At 45.1% G+C, this 22,357-nt stretch overlaps 1 protein-coding gene across 18 annotated transcripts in view; it reads right to left on the bottom strand.

The window, feature by feature from the left end:
- Positions 1-22,357, bottom strand: part of MICU1 (mitochondrial calcium uptake 1) — a 230,157-nt gene that overhangs the window by 85,374 nt on the left and 122,426 nt on the right. For all 18 annotated transcript variants that reach the window (XM_070057806.2, XM_089313420.1, XM_002718431.6 and 15 more), the window contains one exon: positions 8,027-8,109. In XM_070057806.2, the coding sequence (XP_069913907.1) occupies positions 8,027-8,109 (83 nt within the window). The remainder of the gene's footprint in view (positions 1-8,026; positions 8,110-22,357) is intronic.

Below are 22,357 nucleotides of genomic sequence, written 5' to 3' on the forward strand. Positions count from 1 at the left end.
ATTTGACAAAAGTTCATGACATGACAGTGTCTGGAGGTGACACATCTGGGAGGTCATTAGGATTAGATCAGGTGATGAGGGTGGGGCCCCCAGGATGGCATTAGTGGCTTTGTAAGAAGACACCGGGGCCAGCAAGCTTACTCTTTCTCACTATGTGATGCCACTGCCAAGCTAGGAAGCAGCAAGCAGGCTCTCAACCAGATACCAGCACGTTAACCCTGGACTTCTCAGCCTCCAGAACTGTGATAAATAAACTTCTATTTTAAAGTAGAGGGAGAAGGAGAGGGAAGGAGAGGGAGAGGTAGAGTGAGGGAGAGGGAGAGGGAGAGGGAGGGAGAGGGAGAGGGAGAGGGAGGGAGAGGGAGAGGGAAGGAGAGGGAGGGAGAGGGAGAGGGAGAGGGAGAGAGAGAGGGAGGGAGAGGGAGGGAGGGAGGGAGAGAGATGGAGAATGAGAGAGAGAATGAGAGAGAGACAGGGAATATATCTTCTGGAGCCAGCACTATGGCGTGGCAGGTTAAGCTGCTGTTCGCAGTGCTGGCATCCCATATGGACACTGGCTCAAACCCTGGCTGTTCCACTTCCAATCCAGTTCACAGTTAATGTGCCTAGGAAAGCACTGGAAGATGGCCCAGGTACTTGGGCCCCTGCTACTCATGTGGGAAACTCAGATGAAACTCCTGGATCCTGATTTTGGCCTGGCCCAGCCCTGGCTGTTACAGTGATTTGGGGAGTGAACCAGGTTGGAAGATTTCTCTGTAATTCTTTCAAATAAATAATCTTAAGAGAGAGAGAGAGAGAGAGAGAGAGAAAATCTTCCATTTGCTGCTTCACTCCCTAAATGCCCACAACAGCCAAAGCTGAGTGAGGCTGAAGCCAGGAATTCCATACGGATCTCCCACACGAGTGGCAGAGACCCGAGTACATGAGCCATCATCCACTGCTTCCCAAGTTGTGCATTAGTAAGAAGCTGTATGGAAAGCAGAGGTGGGATTCGATTATAAGCACTCCAAAATGAGATACTGGTATCGCAAGTGGCAGTTTAACCTGTTGTGTCAACACCTGCTCCAAACCTTTACTCTTTTCAGATTACTGGTCTCAGATATTCTGTTAGAGTGACAGAAAATGGACAGAGACATCAAAACAAAGCTTCTTCTATTTGAGGGCAATGCATAATTCATTTACCCACCAGGGTGTGAGAACTGAAGAACTTTCTAATACTAGTGAACTGGTATTGAGCATCAGTGTCAAGACTGGCCAGGATATAAATCTTTGCCTGTGGCTGTAAATAGTGCAGCTGACATCCTTCCTATGGCAGCATTTTAAAGTCTTTCTTCCATAGAAAATGTGCATATTAGCAGCAAAAGTGCAAGGCCAAGTTAGAGAGAGAGTGTGTGTGTGTGTGTGTGTGTGACAGAGAAAAAGGAGTGTTTTTAGCAAAATAGGCTACTGTGACAGCACCTTCATTAACAATTATTCACAGCACAGTCCAAACACTGTCCCATTTATGTGTAAACCATTAATGCCTACAAGTGTCCTTTCATTTCATTGAAAACCTTTTCAAACAGCATACATCGATAGTGGGTATTTAGCTCAGTGGTTAAGATGATCAGGTCCCGCACTGGAGAACTCGGTTTCAATTCCTGCCTCTGGCTCCTGACACCAGTTTCCCATGTGTGCAGTCCCTGTGGGATAGTGCGGTAGCTCAAATTATTGGGTGCCAGCCACTCATGTGGGAGACCTGGATTGTGTTCCTGGCTAGCGGCTTTGGCCCTGGCTGTTGCAAGCATTTGGAGAATAAACCAACAGATGGAAGTGCTTGCTCTTGCACTCGCTCTCTCCCCATCATCTCAAATGTTTAAATATGAAAAAATTTAAGTACCACTAAGTTTCCGCAAGTATACATGTGTGTGGGGAAGGAAGGCACAATTACAATTTTTCAGGTGGCAAATATTTTCATCAAACATATTTAGAAACCTTTTGTTAAGGGCATCACATGAAATTCACTCCAATCAGTTCAACTAGTCATAAGACTTCTTTCTGTATGCCATATGCTATGAAGAAAGCCATGAGAAATAGAAAACAGTTCTGAAATAAAATTCCATTCCATTTCTTCTGTCACACAACTGATACTTAGCACTTGTCAGATGACATCTTCATACTAAAGACTGTTTTGGTCATGGCTTTGAAGTAAATGCAGTATAAGCAGTTATGAGATTCTTTTTTAAAAACCTATTTCTTGGTAAGTTAACTCTGTTTTACGATTCACTTTAAAATGGGTAAAGGAAAGGAATCTCTGATAGAAAGGTCAGAGAGAACTTGCACTTAGTACTTGCAGCTGATTAGCGCTTTCTAGTAATCGATGCTTATGTGTCATCAAAGTGCTTTTGGGAGCAGAAGCTTGGAAAAGTGACTCTGTACTGGTCTGCAGGGTGGGCACTCGGCCTAGCTGTTACACATAGTTTGTGTCAGGCGACACTAACTTTAAGGAGAGTGATGATGAAATATTCTGAGGTCTTCATTGTGGTTCCATTTAACTTTTGATAAACCTGATGAGTGAGCTGCAATCCCACTGATTGCCCACATGGGAAATCAGAACAAAGTTGTATATGAAAGCCTATCGTATTTTCAAATTAATAAATCAGCATATTTCCTAAGAATGGTATATGTAGAAAAATGAGGCAGAGAAACATCCAAGGAGAGCTGTTTATTCAAATGCCACCTTATAGGGGCTGGCGCTATAGCCTAGTGGGTAAAGCTGCTGCATGCAATGCCGACATCCCATATGGCCACTGGCTTGTGTCCTGGCTGCTCTGCCTCTGATCCGGCTCCCTGCTGATGGCCTGGGAAAAGCAGCAGAAGATGACCCAAGTGCCTGGGCCCCTGCCACCCATGTGGGAGACCCAGAAGAGGTTCTGGCTCCTGGCTTTGGCCTGGCCCAGCCCTGGCCCTTGTGGCCAATTGGAGAGTGAACCATCTAATGGAAGATTTCTCTGTCTCTCCCTCTCTCTGTAACTCTTTCAAATAAGTAAATCAATTATTTTTTAAAAGAGCCACCTTGTAATAATAATTTTTTAAAATGTTTGTTTTCATCTACTTGAAAGGCAGGGAGAGAGAGAGAGAGAGAGAGAGAGAATGAATAGGTTAATCAATCATCTGCTGCTTTACTCCTGAAATGCCTGAAAAAGGCAGGGCTAGGCCAGGCTGAAGGCAAGAGCATGAACTTCATCCAGGTCTCCCATGCAGGAAGCAAGGGTCCAAGAACTTGAGTCATCATTCGCTGCTTCCCAGGATGTATTAGTAGCCAGCTAGACTGGAGGTAAAAGAGCCAGGGCTCAAACTGGCAGCCTGATATGGGATGAGTGTCCCAAGGGGTGGCTTAACCCACTGCACCACCATGTCCACTCCCATAATTAGTTTTTGGTTTTCTTCTCTGTGAACAATAATACAAGTTATACCAGCTTAACAAGGCTAGTTAACCAAGAGATCATATTAAACAAAGTTAGCACTCCCTGCCCTCACAAGTAAACAGAATAGGAAAGCGACGGCTCCAATGCAGTCAGCAAGTCAGCAGCAATGCTAACAGCAAAGCGCATGCGCCCTAAATTGAAACCTAATGTCCACAATAGGAGTAGGGAATTTAAGAAGTTTTGCTCCTGAGGGGTATCTTTTTTTTTAAGATTTATTTCTTTATTTATTTGAAAAGCAGAGTTACAGCGAGGCAGAGAGAGAGACAGAGAGAGAGAGAGGTCTTCCATCCGCTGGTTCACTCCTAAGATGGCGCAATGGCTGGAGCTGCGCTGATCCGAAGCCAGGAGCCAGGAGCTTCCTCCAGGTCTCTCATGCAGGTGCAGGGGCCCAAGGACTTGAGCCATCCTCCACTGCTATCCCAGGCATAACAGAGAGCTGGATCGGAAGTGGAGCAGCCAGCACTTGAACCAGCGCGCCCATATAGGATGTACTGCAGGCAGTGGCTTTACCCACTACGCCACAGCACCAACCCCTGAGGGTACCTTAAAACCATGTTTATTCTTTTTGTATTTGCTTTTTCTTCACATTTCCTTGTACCCTGCCCTTTTATTTCTTTCCCTCTTGCTTTTAGGTTCACTGGAAGCCTTCTCTTAGCATTTAATAATTGAAAGTCCTTAATCTACTTCTGGTAATGTCAGTAGTTCCTCTCCAGCCAATCCGTCCTAAAATGACCACTGTATACTAGATGAAAGACATCAATACTCACTGAAGACACTGCTGAAAGATCATGGGCAGATGGGAGTTGAGCTGAGAAATGGTACTGGATGAATTTCTTACTTTAGATCACTTTCAGCCCCGAAGTCCCCAGTATGTGTCCTACAAGAATTACTGACAGGGGCCTGCATTATGGCACAGCAGGAAAAGCTGCTGCCTGCAAAGCTGGCATCTCATATGGGCGCTGGTTCGAGTCCTAGCTGCTCCATTTCCGATCCAGCTCCCTGTTAATGTGCTTGGGAAAGCTGCAGAAGATGGCCCAAGTACTTGGGTTCCTGCCACTCATATAGGAGACTCAGATGGGGTTCTAGGCTCTTGGCTTTGGCCTGGCCCAGCTCTGGACATCTGGGGAGTAAACCAGTGGATGGAAGACCACTCTCTCTGTCTCTTCCTCTCTCCCTGTAACTTTGCCTTTCAAATAAATAAATAAATAATTTTTTTTTGACAGGCAGAGTTAGAATAAATAAATCTTTTTTTTTTTTTTTAAAGAAAGAATTACCTAAAACTACAGTAAGAACCCTTTGGTTTTTTTGATTTGAAAAACTACACAATAGAATTTGAAGCAATGTAGCCACAATAAGTGAGGGGGAAATCCCCAAAAGAAGAGAGCTTCACGGGTTCAATTTCTGCATCCAGCTCTGGCTCTGACTCTAGCTTCTTACAAACGCATACCCTGGGAGGCAGCAGATGACAGACGGCTCAAGTGCTTGGGTCCCTGCCGTACACGTGAGACCAGGACTGAATTCTGGGATCCTGGCTTTGGCCTGGCCTGGTCCTGGCTGTTGCAGCAGGCCTCTAGAGAGTAAATCAGCAGATGGAAAATCTCTTTTCAGTTCTTCCAAGGTTTTTTAAAATAATTTTTTTAAAAATGATTTATTTACTTATTTGAAAGGCAGAGTTAAAGAGAGAGAGAGAATCTTTCATCTGCTGGTTCACTCCTCAAATAGCCACAATGACTGGAGCTGAGCCAATTTGAAGCCAGGAGCCAGGAGTTTCATATGGGGCTCTCATGTGGGTAGCAGAGATCCAAATACTTGGGCCATTTTCTACTGCTTTTCCCAGATGCATTAGGAGGGAGTTGGATAGAAAATGAAACAGTGGGACCCAAACCAGTGCCAATATGGGATGCTGGCATTGCAAGATGGCAGTTCAACCCCCTATGTCACAGCACTGGCTCTGGTCTTTCAAATAAAATGAAAATAAATAAATAAAAACAGTTAAAAGCCAGATATAGGAAACCAGAATTCTTAAGAAAATTTTAAAAAATTTCATCCCAAGGAAGGTAGCGACATGGAACACAGGAATAAAAATTAGAAATCAAATAGTAAAAGTAATACGTTTAAATTCAACCAAATCAACAATTATGTTAAATGTTAATGGACTGAACACACCAATTAAAAGTCAAATATTATAAAAATGGGTAAAAAAGCAAAACTCACTTGGGTTCTTAAAGGCTGTTTATAAAAGATTTAGAGTAAGGGAAAAAAGATGACTATAGACTAAGTTAGAAATCAGTAGTAACACAGGTTAAAAAACACACAAACCAAATATCTGAAAATTAAAAGAAATACTTCTAAATACATAGATTAAAAAGGAAGTCACAGGAAATATAAAGTATTTAAAAATGATAGATAATAAAAATACTAGATATCAATGAATGGGATGGGAGAAGGAGTGGGAGATGGGATGGTTGCGGGTAGGAGGGAGGTTATGGGGGGAAAAGGCCACTATAATCCAAAAGTTGTACTTTGGGAATTTATATTTATTAAATAAAAGTTAAAAAAAAAACTAGATATCAAAATTTGTGAGACTACTGCAATAGTACAGGGAGAAATACGCATCCTTAAATTCAAATTAGAAAATTTTCAAATCAATGTACTATTTTGAGTTTTAAAAAGTAAACTCAAAGTAAGTGGAAGTAAAAAAATAAAAGTAAAATATCAACTAATTAGAAAACACAGGAACCATAGGAAAACTAACAAAATCAAGTGTAGTTCATTGAAAATATCAACAAAATTGATAAATCCCACAACTGATGGGATAAACAAAAGGAAGGGGAACTATCATTACCAGGAATGAAGAAGTAGTTATCATTACAGATCACAATACCATCAAAAAATAATTAGGGAACATTATGACAACATGCTAATAAACAATTCACATGTGAGTCTAATTTGATGGACTGAAAAGGTACTCAGGCAAACCCACAGGAAGGCAAAAGAGGTATTCTAAGGACTCATGAACCAAAGGATAAATTCTGTAACAAAAAACTAGTTTCCTAAGTTAAAAAGAACCTGAGGTACTGCAATTCTCATTTCAGGGCTACAAATAAGACTGCCATAGTTCAAAGTAGTATATCACCAATACAGAATGAGAAAAAAATGGAAGGTAAATAAAAAAAAGAGCAAAGTAAGTTAGTTCTATTTATTTATCTTTAACATTTGTTTGGAGGGCAGAGAGGGGCAGACAGAGGAGGAGTGGGGAACGCATTCCCTGGCTCACTCCCCACATGCCTGCAAAGGCCTCCAGAGCTGGGAGCTGAAACTCAACCCAGGTCTCCCACATGAGTGCAGGAAGCCAATCCTTTGCACCATCACTACTGTTTCTCAAGGTCTGCATTAGCACGAAGCTGGAGATAGGAGGAGAAGCAGGTATCAAACCCAGGCACTCTGATACCAGGCATGAGTCTCTTTAACCATCAGGTCAACTGGCCACCTCTTTCTAATTATCCAGGGTCTCATGTAATACCAGTAAATTATAGAATTATGGGAAGTGAAAATACTAGGGAGATTTATGTACAAATACAAAGAAGCATCTCTGGGTGTTACGAAGTGTCTCTCTGTGCTGTTTCTTACTTTAAAGATATTATGTTCAAGGTACTTCCCTGTCTGGTGGAATATTTGCCCTTTTCTTCATTTAGAAACTGAGGATATTGCTTTCTCCTACATACATTTTTTTCTTTCAGTTTTGAAACCACTTCTGGCAATCATAACAACTGAAACTGAAGAGGTATCATGCTTCTCCAAAGGCAGAATTTCTATTTCTAATCTCTTCTGAAAATTCAGAAGAAACTGTACACATTCATGGCTGGAAGCTACTCTAGTCAAGGCATGGTATCATTTTTCTTTCTCTTACAGAATCACTTAAGAAAATTATGTAATTCTTCCTTGTATTCTGCAAGTGCCTGGCTCAGAGGAGCTTTTCTTATAAATGCTGAATGAGTATATGACTGAACAGTCACACTTTGGCCTCCTAGTAGAAGCACTGTAATCTAATTCATGTCGCAGAATCAGAACTACTTTGGGGGCTGGCGCTCTGGCATAGTAGGTAAAGCCGCCACCTGCAATGCCAGCATCCCATATGGGTGCCTGTTTGAGTCCTGGCTGCTCTCCTTCAGACCCAGCTCTCTGCTATGGCCTGAGAAAACAGTAGAAGATGGCCCAAGTGCTTGGGCCCCTATACCCATGTGGGAGACCCAGAAGAAGCTCCTGGCTCCTGGCTTCTCCAGCTGCTGTGGCAAATTGGGGAGTGAACCAGCAGATGAAAGATCTCTCTCTGCCTCTCCTTCTCTCTCTGTGTAACTCTTTTGAATAAATAAATCTTAAAAAAAAAAAAAAACTACTTTGACCTTGCAACCCATCTTTTCAAAGACTTTTGAGATATTAGGTACTTCAAAAACTGGAACAGCCGCTGAGCAATAGGCTGAGGGTAAACAAACTCCAAGGCATGTGAAGATGCATTTTAAATACTAATGTATTTAATAGAATTCTCTAGGACAACTTGCCTGTTCAAACTCCTCCATGTCTACTTCTCCATCTCCATTCAAGTCAAACATCTTGAAGGCAATTTCAAAATTTCTCTGAGGAGCTGCAAGTAAAAGGGGAGAAAGGAAGACAGGAATGAGGGAAAAGAAAAATATTTAGACGTCTTCGACCAAAAAGAAATGAACACTAACATGTAAGCGATACTGTATTTATCTTCTAGATCAACCTTTTAGTAACACTTCTTAAAACTCAAAGAGAATTTTACTGGGGCCAGCAAAAACAGGACTTCATCTTTGTGTTTCTATACTATTTTTCTTAAAATTTTCAGTTTTGCTCCCCACCCTCCCACCCCCCTGTCGCTCCCCGTCTTCGTGGAGGAACGACACAGGACCCTGCGCTGTTCTTTCGTCTGCTCGGCCCTCCCCGGGTTTGCTGCTGGTTCTTCCCGGGTTGGCTACCAACCCTTCCACCTCCGTGGAAGGGCGGTTCCCCCTGCCACATTCCCCACTTCCGTGGGGGAGCGGCACACCGCCGGCCGGCTCTCTCGGGGGCTGCACAGGTGTTCCTTCAGATAGATGTTCCCCTTAGATGTTCCTGGTGCATGCCGTCTCTCTCCTCCTTTATAGTCCTCCTCCGCCAATCCTAACTTGGCTGCCCATACGCCGAGTACGCTGCTCTCCTCCAATCAGGAGCAGGATCAGCTCCTGGAGGTCATCACTCAAGTTGGCAAGAGGCAGCTGCGTAGAAGCTGTTTTCTCCTCTCCCAGCGCCATATTGTGGGAGAGCAGATGCATAGAATAAGTCTTAATTCCAGTAACTTAGTCCAGTCCGGGTTGCTCCCCACAGATCCCCCTTTCTTTTTATTTTTTGGCGTTGATATGAGCCTGTCTTCGGTGTCCCGCGGCACACACTCTGCTCTGCTTGCTAGAGTTGCCCACAGGTGCTTACAAGTCCTATCAATCAGGCAAACCGAATCCGGGTCCTCTCTTCGCCATGTTGTGAGGAGGTTTTTAGGCGCTGATGCGTGCCTGTGTTCGGTGCCCTGCAGCGCATGCTCTGCTCTGCTAGAACTGCCTGCAGGTGCTTACAAGACCTAGCAATCAGGCAAACCGAATCCAAGCCTTCTCATTGCCGTATTGTGGGGAGACTTATTGATGTTAATTCGTGCCTGTCTTCGGTGACCTGCAGCTCATACTCTGGTCGAGCTGCCTGCTGGTGCTTACCGCCTTACTAATCAGACAGACCGAATCCAAGCTCTCTCATTGCCATGTTGTGGGGAGGCCTTATTTTTCTCTATTTCCCTATCTCCGGGCATTCCTATTTCTCCTATTTTACTTCTATCTACCAGCATTCCTATTTCTCTCATTTTACTTCTAAACTTCTGTTTCTCTTATCCCTGCGGCTTCCCGGCGCCCGCCCCGAGGCTACTTCTCGGCACCTCGCCCCGCGGCAGCTTCACGGCTCTGCGCGGCTCGGCTTCGTGCGCACACTCCGCGGTCTCCACGCCCTTCGCGTCCGCACCACGGCCTCGCGCCAGCCCCACGTTCCCTATCTATTCACGCCCCGTGCTCTCTCTGCACGCGGCGGCTTCCGCGAGTCACACAGCCCCAGCTCACGTTTCCGCCACTAGTATTCAATCTAAGTTCCCCAGGCTAACCTGGCGAATTCAACCTAGCTCACGTGTCTGCGCCTTTCGGTCTGGCTTCCCGTCCTTTGCTCCCCGGGCTAATCTGACGGATTCCAACCTGGCGGCCCACGTCTCTGCCTCTGGTTCCAGATTTTCGCCTTTTGCCCCCCGGGCTGACTTAAAGAATTCCAAACTGGCTTACGTTTCTGCCTAGGCCTGCACGCGCGGCTTCATTCTCCCTAACATTTTTCTCTACCCGGTATATTTCCCTAAGTTTTCTTCCAACAATATTCCTCCCTCATTTCTCCTGGCTTCTCCCCACAGTCCGTATCCGAGTCTCTTTGTTCTAGCTTTCACTTTCGCTTTCGACCTTAGAGATTTCTCCCAGCTTCCCCCCGTAGTCCATATCCGAGTCTATGCCTAGGCTTTCAATAGCTTCTTCCGGCACCTTTTTCGTCTGGCTTTTCCCTAGGCTCTTTGCTAGTCTCTCTCTCTCCGGTATTTTTCCGCTTCTTCCCGTTTCTTCCCTCCTAAGTTTCCTATCCGAGTCACGGCACCATTATGTCGCTCCCCGTCTTCGTGGAGGAACGACACAGGACCCTGCGCTGTTCTTTCGTCTGCTCGGCCCTCCCCAGGTTTGCTGCTGGTTCTTCCCGGGTTGGCTACCAACCCTTCCACCTCCGTGGAAGGGCGGTTCCCCCTGCCACATTCCCCACTTCCGCGGGGGAGCAGCACACCGCCGGCTGGCTCTCTCGGGGGCTGCACAGGTGTTCCTTCAGATAGATGTTCCCCTTAGATGTTCCTGGTGCATGCCGTCTCTCTCCTCCTTTATAGTCCTCCTCCGCCAATCCTAACTCGGCTGCCCATACGCCGAGTATGCTGCTCTCCTCCAATCAGGAGCAGGATCAGCTCCTGGAGGTCATCACTCAAGTTGGCAAGAGGCAGCTGCGTAGAAGCTGTTTTCTCCTCTCCCAGCGCCATATTGTGGGAGAGCAGATGCATAGAATAAGTCTTAATTCCAGTAACTTAGTCCAGTCCGGGTTGCTCCCCACACCCCCCAAACATTTATTTATTTCATTGAAAGGTAGAGCCACAGAAAGAGGCAGAGATCTATTCATTAGTTCACTCCCCAAATGGCCACAACAGCCAGGGCTGGGCCAGGCTGAAGCTGGGCAGTCTGGAACTCCATCCAGGTCTCCCACGTGGGTGGCAGGGGCCCAAGCACTTCGGCCACCTTCTACTGTTTTCCCAGACACATCAGCAGGGAGCTGGAACTGAAGTAGAGCAGCCAAGACTTGCATCGGCCCTCTGAAATGGGATGCTGGGAGTTGCAAGCAGCAGCTTAACCTGCTGTACCACAACACAGGTCCCCAGTTTTGCTTTGGTAGCTACGATCCTCTGAGCTGTGTCACATTAATATTGCTGCTCTGTTGCGTACATCCTCGTATTATTTATCCAGGCAAGACAGTCTGAGATAACACTGCTGCAAAGAAGCTGAAATTTGAAGGCTTTGTCTTGCCTTTAGAACAAGCTGACTTCCTACTTTGTTCTTTCTAGTCTCTCCATTGTCAGGTCAGGAGATCTGTGCATGTCATTCTGCCAGCAGCGATGATGGAAAGCTGTTTCCTTGCGGGTTTACTCATTATCCTTGCAGCTTTGCAGCAAGGCAGAAGAGCATTCCATAGGTGATTTGGCCCCCTGTTTCAATCATGTCAGCTGTACATACAAGTCATGAATAAAGTATACCTAACTGTTAAAATTAAGCTGAGGTCTAAAAAACAAAATGAAAAATGCAAAGCTTGACAAGATGATTTATTTTCTTTCCCTTAAATGAATGTTGAAAACTCCTCATTACTTTTTTAGTGTTCTTAGATCAATCAAAATATAATCTAGGTCCTGGAATAAAATAAACTTAACAGGCTTCTTCCTCCCTTACCACGTTACATGTTTTGGTAAAGAAAACTACATCATTTGTTTGCTTCCTTTGATGCTTCAACTTTACACAACAGTAGAGGAAAAAAGCATCACATATACCCTAATATCACTGAATTAAATCTTAAGTAATGTAACTTTTACTAAATAAGACATAGAGATTATCTGTGAGGTAACAAAACTAAAAAGTGCTTACTATGCAAAATCATAGCATGTCTCTATTCCGATCTTGCTCAGGAATTTGTCAATAGTCATACTTTCTGGGCTTAAAAACAATCCTCACACAGATAGCCAGCTAGGCTGGTGAGTGCCTGGTTCTTAGCTGTCTGCCTCACTTTCTATTGGCTTCCAACAGGGTTGCTCTTCTTGAGGCCACAACGATTATTTTCAGGGAAGGAAGCACCTGGCAGAATTAGTTTTTTGAATACTTATGGCTACTTCTCAAACTTTTTCTACCTGTCTGAATATCATTTACTGAGGAGTTACTATGTGCCAAGCCCTGAACTAGATAATTTTAAGTTATTATCTTATTTTGTACTTGAGATGCCAAAGGTTTTCATATAATGTTTAAACAGAGAGGAAAACTGGGGCTGACAGCAGCAAATGACTAGCTCAAATATCACAGAGCAAGTATGTGGCAGGACTGGGCACTGACTTAGTCATCACTGACACTGAAGGCAGAGACTTTTCATGATGCTCATGGCCTGCATTGTGAACGCAGAAGCACTCAGGTTAAGAAACACACTCTTCGCGCTGGGATATCTTGACCTAGAAACAGAACCGACTTGCTGCTTTCACAAGTCTCTGTAAAAGCTGATTTTCAAGTTGCTCACCTCAAGGAGAAACTCAATGTTAAAGAAACAGTGCAGAAATGATGCTCCATCACCTGATGTGGCTGTATTAACTGGGGACTCAGAGCAAACAGGGGACTCTCAGGATCTGCAGTTTGAAATTCTGCAACGAATCTCCTTAGACAGGAATGTGCTCTGCTCTTCCTCCCTGTCTCACGCTTGGCCCACTTCACTCACAGGAGTTATCTGCCTCATCTCCACAGATACTTGAGACAGTAACGATGGCAGAAAATATGAAGCCACTGAAGGGTTTTAAGCAGGGGAGTGACGCAATCGGGCCCAGAAAGGGCTTCTCTTGCTACTGTGAAGGATGGGCTGGAAAAGAAGAGCCAGTGTCAGACACCACAGAAGCTCTTGTAAATGCTGAAAATGGGAACTGAGGCGACGGCGGTGGGAACAGGGAGGAAGAAACTAATCTGAAATACCTTAAAAAGTCAAAAATTACGTAACCTAATGATTAGTTGGCTGTGAGGTTTTGCGAGGGAAAAGGGGTGACAGCACGGCTGCCTTGCACTCCTGAGCAGCCTGCATGTCATCACCTAAGAGATAAAATAGATGTGAAAGGGCTGAGACACAGAATGAGCTCAGACAGGATCTGCTGAATCCAGGAAGTCTGCAGCACACTCAGACAGAGATGTTCAGGAGACAGCTGGAAGCGTGGGCTCAGGCTCAGGACAGAGGGTTAGGCTGGGACTGAGCGGCACACACGTGGTTACGGCAAAGAGCCTGACACACACTTGCACAAGGAGAGCTGAGGGCCGAGGAGAAGGGTGAGGGAAGCCAGGATACAGGTGGACCCCAATATCTGTGGTGCAGAGAAAGGGAAGGGCTGCAGTGGCAGGGTGGAGGTGGCACTACTGCACAGGGAGGAATAGAGTCCAAGTGAACAAAATTAGGAAACAATGAGGTGCGAGCCAAGGCAGTCTGTTCCCAAACAGGAACGAAAGCAGCATTCCCTACTCCACTGACCACGGCGGTTTCACAGAACGCTTAACATCTCAGCTTTACCATTATCTGTTATTCTGTCCTGGGATTTCCTTAAAAGCATGATCCCTTATCATTTAAATGACTGAACCCCTTATTCTAGCAAATCACATTTAGTGTCTCTTCCGACAACCAAGGTTAAATTCATTTTACCGAACAACACATACCCCACACTGCTAGAGATTCTTTTTAGCCCAGAGTGGTTACTTTGGAACAGAGTATGTGCTTCATGTGGAGTTACTCTGAGTTGCTTTTTTTTTTTTCTTTTCTAAGATTTATTTTGTATTTACTTGAAAGGCACAGTTACAGAGAGAGGAGAGTACAGGAGAGAGCAGAGGAGGGGAGGGGAGAGGAGAGGAGAGAGGAGGAGAGGAGAGAAAGGCAAAGAGAGGAAGCCTCCATCTTCAGGCCCAGTTTCCAAATGGTTGTAATGACCTGGGCTGGGCCAGGCCAAAGCCAGAAGCCAGGAGCTTCTTTGGGTCTCCTATGAGGGTGCACAAGTACTTGGGCCATCTTCTGCTGCCCTCCCAGGGGCATCAGCAGGGAGCTGGATTCGAAGCGCAAGCAGCCAGGACTCAAACCAGGGCCCATAAGGGATGCTGGCATTGCAGGTGGAGGCCACTGTGACACTGGAGGCTGTGGCCCTGTGCTCTGCCTGCTGTGGAGGTGAGCTGGGCAGCAGCCTCACACAGTCTCACGTGGGCCTTCCCAGTCTAGTGGGGAAGGCCCTCCTAGGAGGTGGTCTCTGCCTAGTGAATCCTCACCTGCTGATTACATCAAAGCACAGGAGACAAACAAGCCGAAAACCCAGCTTGCTTTCAGTGAAGCATGCTACACAGAACACCCTGTCAGGCAATTCTCTTGTAAACTCCCCCATCTCCTCTTAAATGCAGACTTCAGGGTTAGTTTTAAATTGAGCTATTCTGGAAAGTTCAAGGTATCCTGGGTATAGGTTAGCTCAAATCCAGTTTCCATAGAAAGGATCTGAGAGGAATTCTTTGGAATCTGAGGCTGCAGAGTGAATGGTGAAGGTTCCCCTTACTGAACACAGCATCAACTACTTTCTTCACAATTTCCAGAACAACCTTAATAGACACTGGAACTGAGTAAAACTGTTAGACTCTATATAAAGTTAATTACTTCACAGATTTACTTAGATTTCCATGATCATTTTTGCTACTATGATATTGAGATAGGTCTGTTTGGGTTAATAATTCCTTTTTAAAATATTGTTCTATTAGAGTTGGTCTTCTGTGTATACAGTTAATTGAAAATGGATCTTAGTGGAGAATGGGACTGGGAATGGGAGAGTGAGGAGGAGGAGGGTGGGAGAGTGGGTGGGAGGGCAGGTATGGTGGGAAGAATCACTATATTCCTAACGTTGTATTTATGAAATGCATGAAGTCTGCATTCCTTCAATAAAAGGCTTCTTTGGGGGGGAAATAAAAAAATAAAGGAAAAATATATAGAGGACAACAGAAACAGTAAGCAGGAAGCTGAAACAGAGGATATCTGTATCCTGCCCAATATTGTGAATCAGGACTGCAGTGGAAAGTAGAGAAAAAAATATATTTTCTTGAGATTGAAAACAATTGTTCTATTAGTAATAATAATATCAGTAATAACCCCATGCTCTCTGAAGCACAAGTTCTTTTTACATTTCTTTAGTACTTTAAAAACTTTTATTTTTATTTGTAGTCAGATAAAAAGAGAACGATGACACTAGCTGTCATGGTTATTTCACTTACTGTTCTTTAATAGAAAATACACAGTACTAGGGCACTTATATAAATAAATAAATATTCTAAAAGACTAGGGTTCCAAACTAGGCTTTTTCAACCACATAATGAGTCACTTTATAAATTCTTTTTTTTTTGGTAATACTGACAGAATGGTGCAAACCTGAACTTAATGGTTCTAAACAAGTCCTTCCTTCCTTTGATTTATTTAGTTACAGAGAAAGAGGGTGAGACACAGAGATGTTCCATCCACTGTTTCACTCCCCCAAATGGCTGTAAGAGCCAGGGCTGAGCCAGACTGCAGCCAGAAGCGTGGAACTCCATCTGGGTCTCTCACATGGTGGCAGGGACCCAAGTACTTCACCCATCTTCCACTGCTTTCCCAGGCATATCAGCAGGGGACTGGATCAGAAGTGGAGCAACTGGGACTCAAACCAGTGCTCTGCCAGTCAGCTTACCCACTGCGCTACAATGCGGGCCACAAGTTTTATTTTCTGCTGATTTGATTCTACCAAAAAATTCTTACATATACCATTTCTGTTTTAAAATGGTACCATAGGATAACAAACAATATCAGAACACTCTGAGTAAGAAAAAAAAATTTTTTTTTTTTTTTGACAAGCAGAGTGGACAGTGAGAGAGAGAGACAGAGAGAAAGGTCTTCCTTTTGCCGTTGGTTCACCCTCCAATGGCTGCCGTGGCCGGCGCGCTGCAGCCAGCACACCGCGCTGATCCGATGGCAGGAGCCAGGTTCTTCTCCTGGTCTCCCATGGGGTGCAGGGCCCAAGCACCTGGGCCATCCTCCACTGCACTCCCGGGCCACAGCAGAGAGCTGGCCTGGAAGAGGGGCAGCCGGGACAGAATCTGGCGCCCCGACCGGGACTAGAACCTGGTGTGCCGGTGCCGCAAGGCAGAGGATTAGCCTAGTGAGCCGCGGCGCCGGCCTAGAAAAAATTTTATGATCTTCTTTTCAATCACATATCCTCTTTCTGCTTATTTCTCTGTATTTATTATATATAAGCCCATGTCTCAGGCCCAAGTATTGCTGACCATATTAACTGAGCTTTTTTCTCATGCAGAGCCCAAATCTTCTCTGCGTAGCTCCTACAAACCACTGTAGTTTAATTTTTTTTAAATATGTATTTTATTTATTTGAAAGAGTTACAGAGAGAGGTAGAGACAGAGAGAGAGGTCTTCCATCTGCTGGTTCACTCCCCAGATGGCCACAACAGCTGGAGCTACGCTGATCTGAATCCAGGAGCCAGGAGCTTCCTCCGGGTCTCCCACGTGGGTGCAGGGGCCCAAGGACTTGGGCCATCTTCTACTGCTTTCCCAGGCCACAGCAGAGAGCTGGATCAGAAGAGGAGCAACCAGGACTAGAATCAGTGGGATGCTGGCGCTTCAGGCCAGGGCTGTAACCCACTGCACTACAGCGCCAGCCCCTGTAGTTTAATTTTTTTTAAAAAATATTTATTTATCTATTTGAAAGGCAGAGTTACAGAGAAACAGAGGCAGAGAGAGAGAGAGAGAGAGAGAGGGAGGGAGGCAGGGTAGAAGGGAGGGAAGCATCGGTCTTCCATCTGCTGGTTCATTCTCTAAATGGCTGGTATGGCTGGAGCTGGGCAGATCCGAAGCCAGGAGCCAGGAGCTTCTTCCGGGTCTCCCAAGCGCATACAGGGGCCCAAGGACTTGGGCCATCTTCCACTGCTTTCCCAGGACATAGCAGAGAGCTGGATTGTAAGTGGAGCAGCCAGGACTCGAACTGTTGCCTATATTGGATGCTGGCACCAGTGGCTTTACCTGCTATAGCACATTGGCCCCTATAGTTTAAATTTTTAGAAGAAGAAAAGCAGGTATGTGCTTCCTCACCTATATGATGGCCCTCTGAATCAACACAAACTACTATCTCTCTACTAAGGTTTTTCAGAACTTGTTTAGAGTATTAATATAGTTAACTGAGAAATGGCACACTTTCTAGAAGCAACAGGACTGTGTCTTTGCAGACTAATGGACTAGCGTTATTGTATGAAGTCCTGGCATCTTGCTTTCCACATAACACTAGGGTTGGGGAATTAGGGAGAAAACCCTGCAAGAACAGATTTCCCAAAAAGCTTCCTCGGTTCCTCTGAATGCTTCGGTGTCTGACGGCTAGGAACAGTCTGTGCCGAAGTATTGCTGTGCTTCAGGCAGAGTAGGCGAAAGTTAAGCTGCAGCTGTAGTAGCATTTCCTTGGGCTAACAACTTCGGAAGAACGGCACAGGAAACAAAAATATCTTAAGAATTATTTTAAACACACTTAAGCAATAGCAGACCAACTTGCTTTTCACTGACACAGTTAGCCTGTCAAAGTCTGGTTTCATTCCTGGTAGGAACTCTTTTAGATACTCTGGTAATCTGTTAGCTGTGTGTGTGTGTGTGTGTGTGTGTTGGCGGGGGAGGGCCTCAGAAGCAGCATCTCTGCCAGAAGAGGCTGGCTGGATGACTCTGTTGGTGGTCGCCAGGGGGAGAAGCAAGAAGCAGGACAGCTGCTTTGCTTTGCAGTGCCTGGAGGACTTCAAAGGCCCACAGCCTTGGCTGCTTCCCATTATAGCGCCTCAGATTTCCTTGTAATCAGGACATGGTGTGAGCTTTCTTCCAGAATTCTAAAGTAAAACAGAACAAGGGCAGTCATCTAGGGAGGCCACTTGGTCCTCAGATCATGAAGATGGAGCAAGTGGCTCCACTCCAGAAGACCACAGCTAGGCACAGCTGTTGCTGCAAGGCCCTCATCAGTAGCCAGAATCTCATTTTGATGGGTGGGGAGCTGAGGGTTGAGTGTAAGTCTTGCTCATCTGGCTCCTGGTCATCCACCTTCTGGTTCAAGTGTGGCTTCTGCATGGCTACTGGTGCTGGGAGGATGGCTGGGCTCCAATGTCACTTTGCGGGCTACAGGCTGACAGGCTGCTTGTACTGCGAATGCTTCATCCCATTGGCAACTTGCTTTCCAAGCCCTGAGGCAAAAGGGCAACTGGAATAGAGCAATTACATTATCCAAATTTAGGACTTCGTTATTATGTTTTTACTGTTTAATAAGCCAGGAGCCAGGCTTTTTGGGAAGAGACGGAGGTACCTATGAAAGGGTTGGTCCAGGAGCTTTGGAGGAGGATGGTCATGGAGGCCAGTTGTGCTCTCTTCTAAAGGGTTCTCATTTGGCAGTTGTCACCTGTAGAGCTATATTTAGGCAAATGAGGCCAAGGGAGGGAATCAGATTGGTCCAACTGAGCCCTCCTAGCCCTAGGAGGCTTACTACAGGGCATGGCTATTGCCCTACATGCTGTGCGCACAGCTCCAGTGCTGAGGCCACCCATTATAGACTGGTTGCTTCAAGGACTGGTTCCCCAACTTCACTTAAGATGCAGACTCGAAGTCTGCAGTGAATGAACGTATTGCTTGCGATGCTGTATTATTACCGTTCAGCAACTGTCAGATTCTGCCTGGATCCACCTTGTACTGCAACATTACTAAGGCCAGAAATGATCCAGCAGTAGTTAAACCACCTTGCTCATTAGTGTCCTGGAAGAGCCTTTGGTGGCCACATTTCTGCTGTGGATTGTTGATTCAGAGTATGCCACAAGTGAGCGTCACTTCTCCAATCACAGCCATGTTGTTCCTAAACAGCAGAGAGTGACAGGAGCCACCAGGCCCCTGTCCAGATGTGAAGGTGACCCTGAAGCTGTAGAAGGAGATTGGGTGGGATGCCTTAAGAAACAAAAGTAGGAAATGACTCATTTCATTTCCCACAGCCAGCTATCTGAGGCTCCCTGTTCTCAGGCCAAGACTGAGAGGTGCAGTCTCTACTATCTGAACTGGGCAAAAGAAACCATCACACTCATGATCCCAGGATGTCAAGCCCGCTCTAGGAGGTCCCCAGGCTCTGGAATCTAAAGTTGAGAAGGGATTCAAGGGAACCATAGGAGCAGAAGCTGCAGATTTGGGGATAGGACGAGAAACAAACTTACAGGTCTCCACACTAAACTGCTCAGAGATCCAAACTGACACAGCACACAGGAGGTAGACCAAGGAGATGTCACTTTCCTTATACCTTTTGGTGAGGCCAGAAAGAATCTTGACTCCAAGACCCTCATTCTGAGAGAAGGCTTTCTCCCACGGTGAACTGTCCAAAACAGTTCTTGCCTTCCTTCAGTTGGTCTTCGTAGCTCAGATACCTTCAGCTCTACACCTCTGAGAACTCTAGATGGCCCCCTGTCATCCGGAACCTTCAATACCACTGGCACCATTAATGTCTGAGAGTATAATGGCACTGGATTCTACTCACATGTGATCTACTCCATGAAGCAGCCTTTGACACTAACAACAGCAGCGGGAAGCAGCACTTGGCCTACTACACTGGGAACTGCTGGGATCAGGAGTTTATCATTCTGGCACAGCAAGCCAGGCTGTTGCTGCAGGGCTGGCATTCCACATCAGAGCACTGGTTCAGAGTCCTGGCTGCTCTGCTTCTGATCCAGCTCCCTGATAATGTACCCGGGAAAGCAGTGAGGATGGCCCCAGTACCTGAGGCTCTGTCACCCATGTGGGAAAAAAAGACACAGCTCTGAGCTACTGGATTCAACCTGGACCAGCCCCAGCTGTTGCATTCATTTTGGGGAGTGACCCAGCAAATAGAAGATTTTATGTATGTGTGTGTGTGTGTGTGTTACCCTTCTCTTAAAAAAAAAAAAAAAAGAGTTCATGATTCTGCAGGTTTGTCTGGAAAGACCAGACCTGTGAAAGTTTACCAAAAGCCAAGGGTTTTTCACAGTCCTAGAATGCCTGCTTATTCTCACATCGAGCACAATGATGTGACAGCCACGCTGGCCTACTGGGTTGTGGATAAGGATGGAACAGGACAAGACAACAATGAGGTCCTGGCTCCATAAGTTTGCTTCAGGAGTTTTCCATTTTACAGTTGGACAGCACTAACACACTGTTTCTGAGTCAGTCCTCTGCTGCTAACGGTTTTCTTCTGGAGTCTTCTCTAGTTTAAGCTGAATAAAGAAATTCTAACATTTACACCTGTGCCTAACATGAGGAATTATAAGTTCTTAAGATTCCCAGGTTAATTGTTTTAAAATATTTTTTAAAGTATATTTTAAAAATTTTATTTACTTATTGGAGAGTGGAAAAAAAAAAGAGTTCCCATCTACTGGTTAATTCCCCAAATGCCCCTAACAGCTAGTCTAGGCAAGGGTAAAGTCAGGAACTTAATCCAAATCTCCCACATGAGTGTTATCCAGAAAACCATTGCTACCTTCTTTCCTTTAACAATTAGGACTTTTTGTAAAACATTATATTATAAAGTTAAGTGAAATCCAGATTGTCTCTGGTTGTGCTAAAATTACAATGAAAAACATTAACAACCTTTTGACTGTACTGCAAGTTTCAGGGTCTTACCATTTAGTGATTTAAAATGCTCAAACAAGGGTAAATTAATCAGACCACTTCCTGACTATGTTTTCTGTGGTTGTGCAGCTGCACGACAGGAGGATCACACTACATAATGTGAAACAGCATCTTGCCATTTAAATCCCTAGTTTCCCACATGATGTGCAATTTGAAATCACAAAATGGTAAGAAATTTTCATTGCTATCTTTGGGAATAAAGTCTCTAGAAAGTTCCTTGGTGGGAAACAAGACAACAAGGCAACCTGAAAGAGCTAAAATTGTAAACACATTAACCTAGTTCTTTTTAGTCTTCCTTCTTTAACAAAGAATAGAAAAAAAAATTTCCCCAGTGAAAGGCAGATGCCAAAGATGAAGAAGGAGGAATTCTCAAATATGCAGGAGGGAAAAAATTTCCCATCAAAAAGAAGAAAGTATTAGGTTGTGTAATTCCTCCACAACACTTGAAAACTACAGCGCACAGGCCACAGAGTCCTGAGGGAAAATAAGTGCAATCTAAGAAACCTATGAAAGCAAAGCCATCATTTCCTTATACTGGCCTTAGAGGATATGCTCTCAGACATGCAATGGCTCAAACTGTTTAATCACATACCCTTTCTAAAAAAAATACTCCACCCGAAACAGAAAAGAGTCTGCAGTAAAGACTGGTGAGCTAAGGCTTGCCTGTTGGTCATCTGCTTATGTGTTATCAGTGGCTGCTTTTGGGCTGCAAGCACAGAACTGAGTACTAGTTATGAAGCCTAAAATATTTGTTATTTGGCCCTTTAAGAAAAAGTGTGCCTTCCTGCTTAAGGAAATTATTCAGTCACGAATAAGAAAAAATCAATAAAAAATAAAGAAATAGACAGGAAGATGAGACAAATTAAGAGGTGAGCAATGAATTAAGTAAGCAATAAAATCAGTCAATTAGTTAAGCTTAAATAGTGGTAATAAAGTAATAATGGCACCTGACGTTTATTAATTATTTAACCTTCCCAAACACTCTGTGACACTGGTACTATTAATATCCATTCCTTTTTTTTTTTTTTTTTTTTTTTTTGACAGGCAGAGTGGACAGTGAGAGAGAGAGACAGAGAGAAAGGTCTTCCTTTTGCCGTTGGTTCACCCTCCAATGGCCGCCGCGGCCGGCGCGCTGCGGCCGGCGCACCGCACCGATCCGATGGCAGGAGCCAGGAGCCAGGTGCTTTTCCTGGTCTCCCATGGGGTGCAGGGCCCAAGCACCTGGGCCATCCTCCACTGCACTCCCTGGCCACAGCAGAGGGCTGGCCTGGAAGAGGGGCAAGCGGGACAGAATCCGGCACCCCGACCGGGACTAGAACCCGGTGTGCCGGCGCCGCTAGGCGGAGGATTAGCCTAGTGAGCCGCGGCGCCGGCCTTTTTTTTTTTTTTTAAGAGAAACTAAGGTTCAGAGTGTACCCAGGGTCATAGAGCCAGGATTCAAATTCAGTCTACTAGAGTAATGCACTCTTAGCTACTACAATGAAAATACTCATATAAAACAATAATAATAGTTCACTTCTGGAAAGTGAAACTATATAACATAGAATTATTTTTAAAAAAGATTTTAATTATCTGAAAGGCAGTGTAAGAGGAAAAGAGAGAGATGGAACCTTTCATATGCTGGTTCACTCCCCAAATGGCCATAAAACCCCGGGCTGGGCCAGGTGGAAGCCAGGAGCCTGGAACTCCATCCAGGTCTCCGATGTGGGTGGCAGGGGTCAGTTTCTTGAGCCATCTTCTGCTGCTTTCCTAGGCACATTAACAAAGAGTTGGATT

This window comes from Oryctolagus cuniculus, chromosome 15 (assembly GCF_051225735.1).
Source record: "Oryctolagus cuniculus isolate XC-2025 breed Fujian yellow rabbit chromosome 15, ASM5122573v1, whole genome shotgun sequence".
Lineage (NCBI taxonomy): Eukaryota > Metazoa > Chordata > Mammalia > Lagomorpha > Leporidae > Oryctolagus > Oryctolagus cuniculus.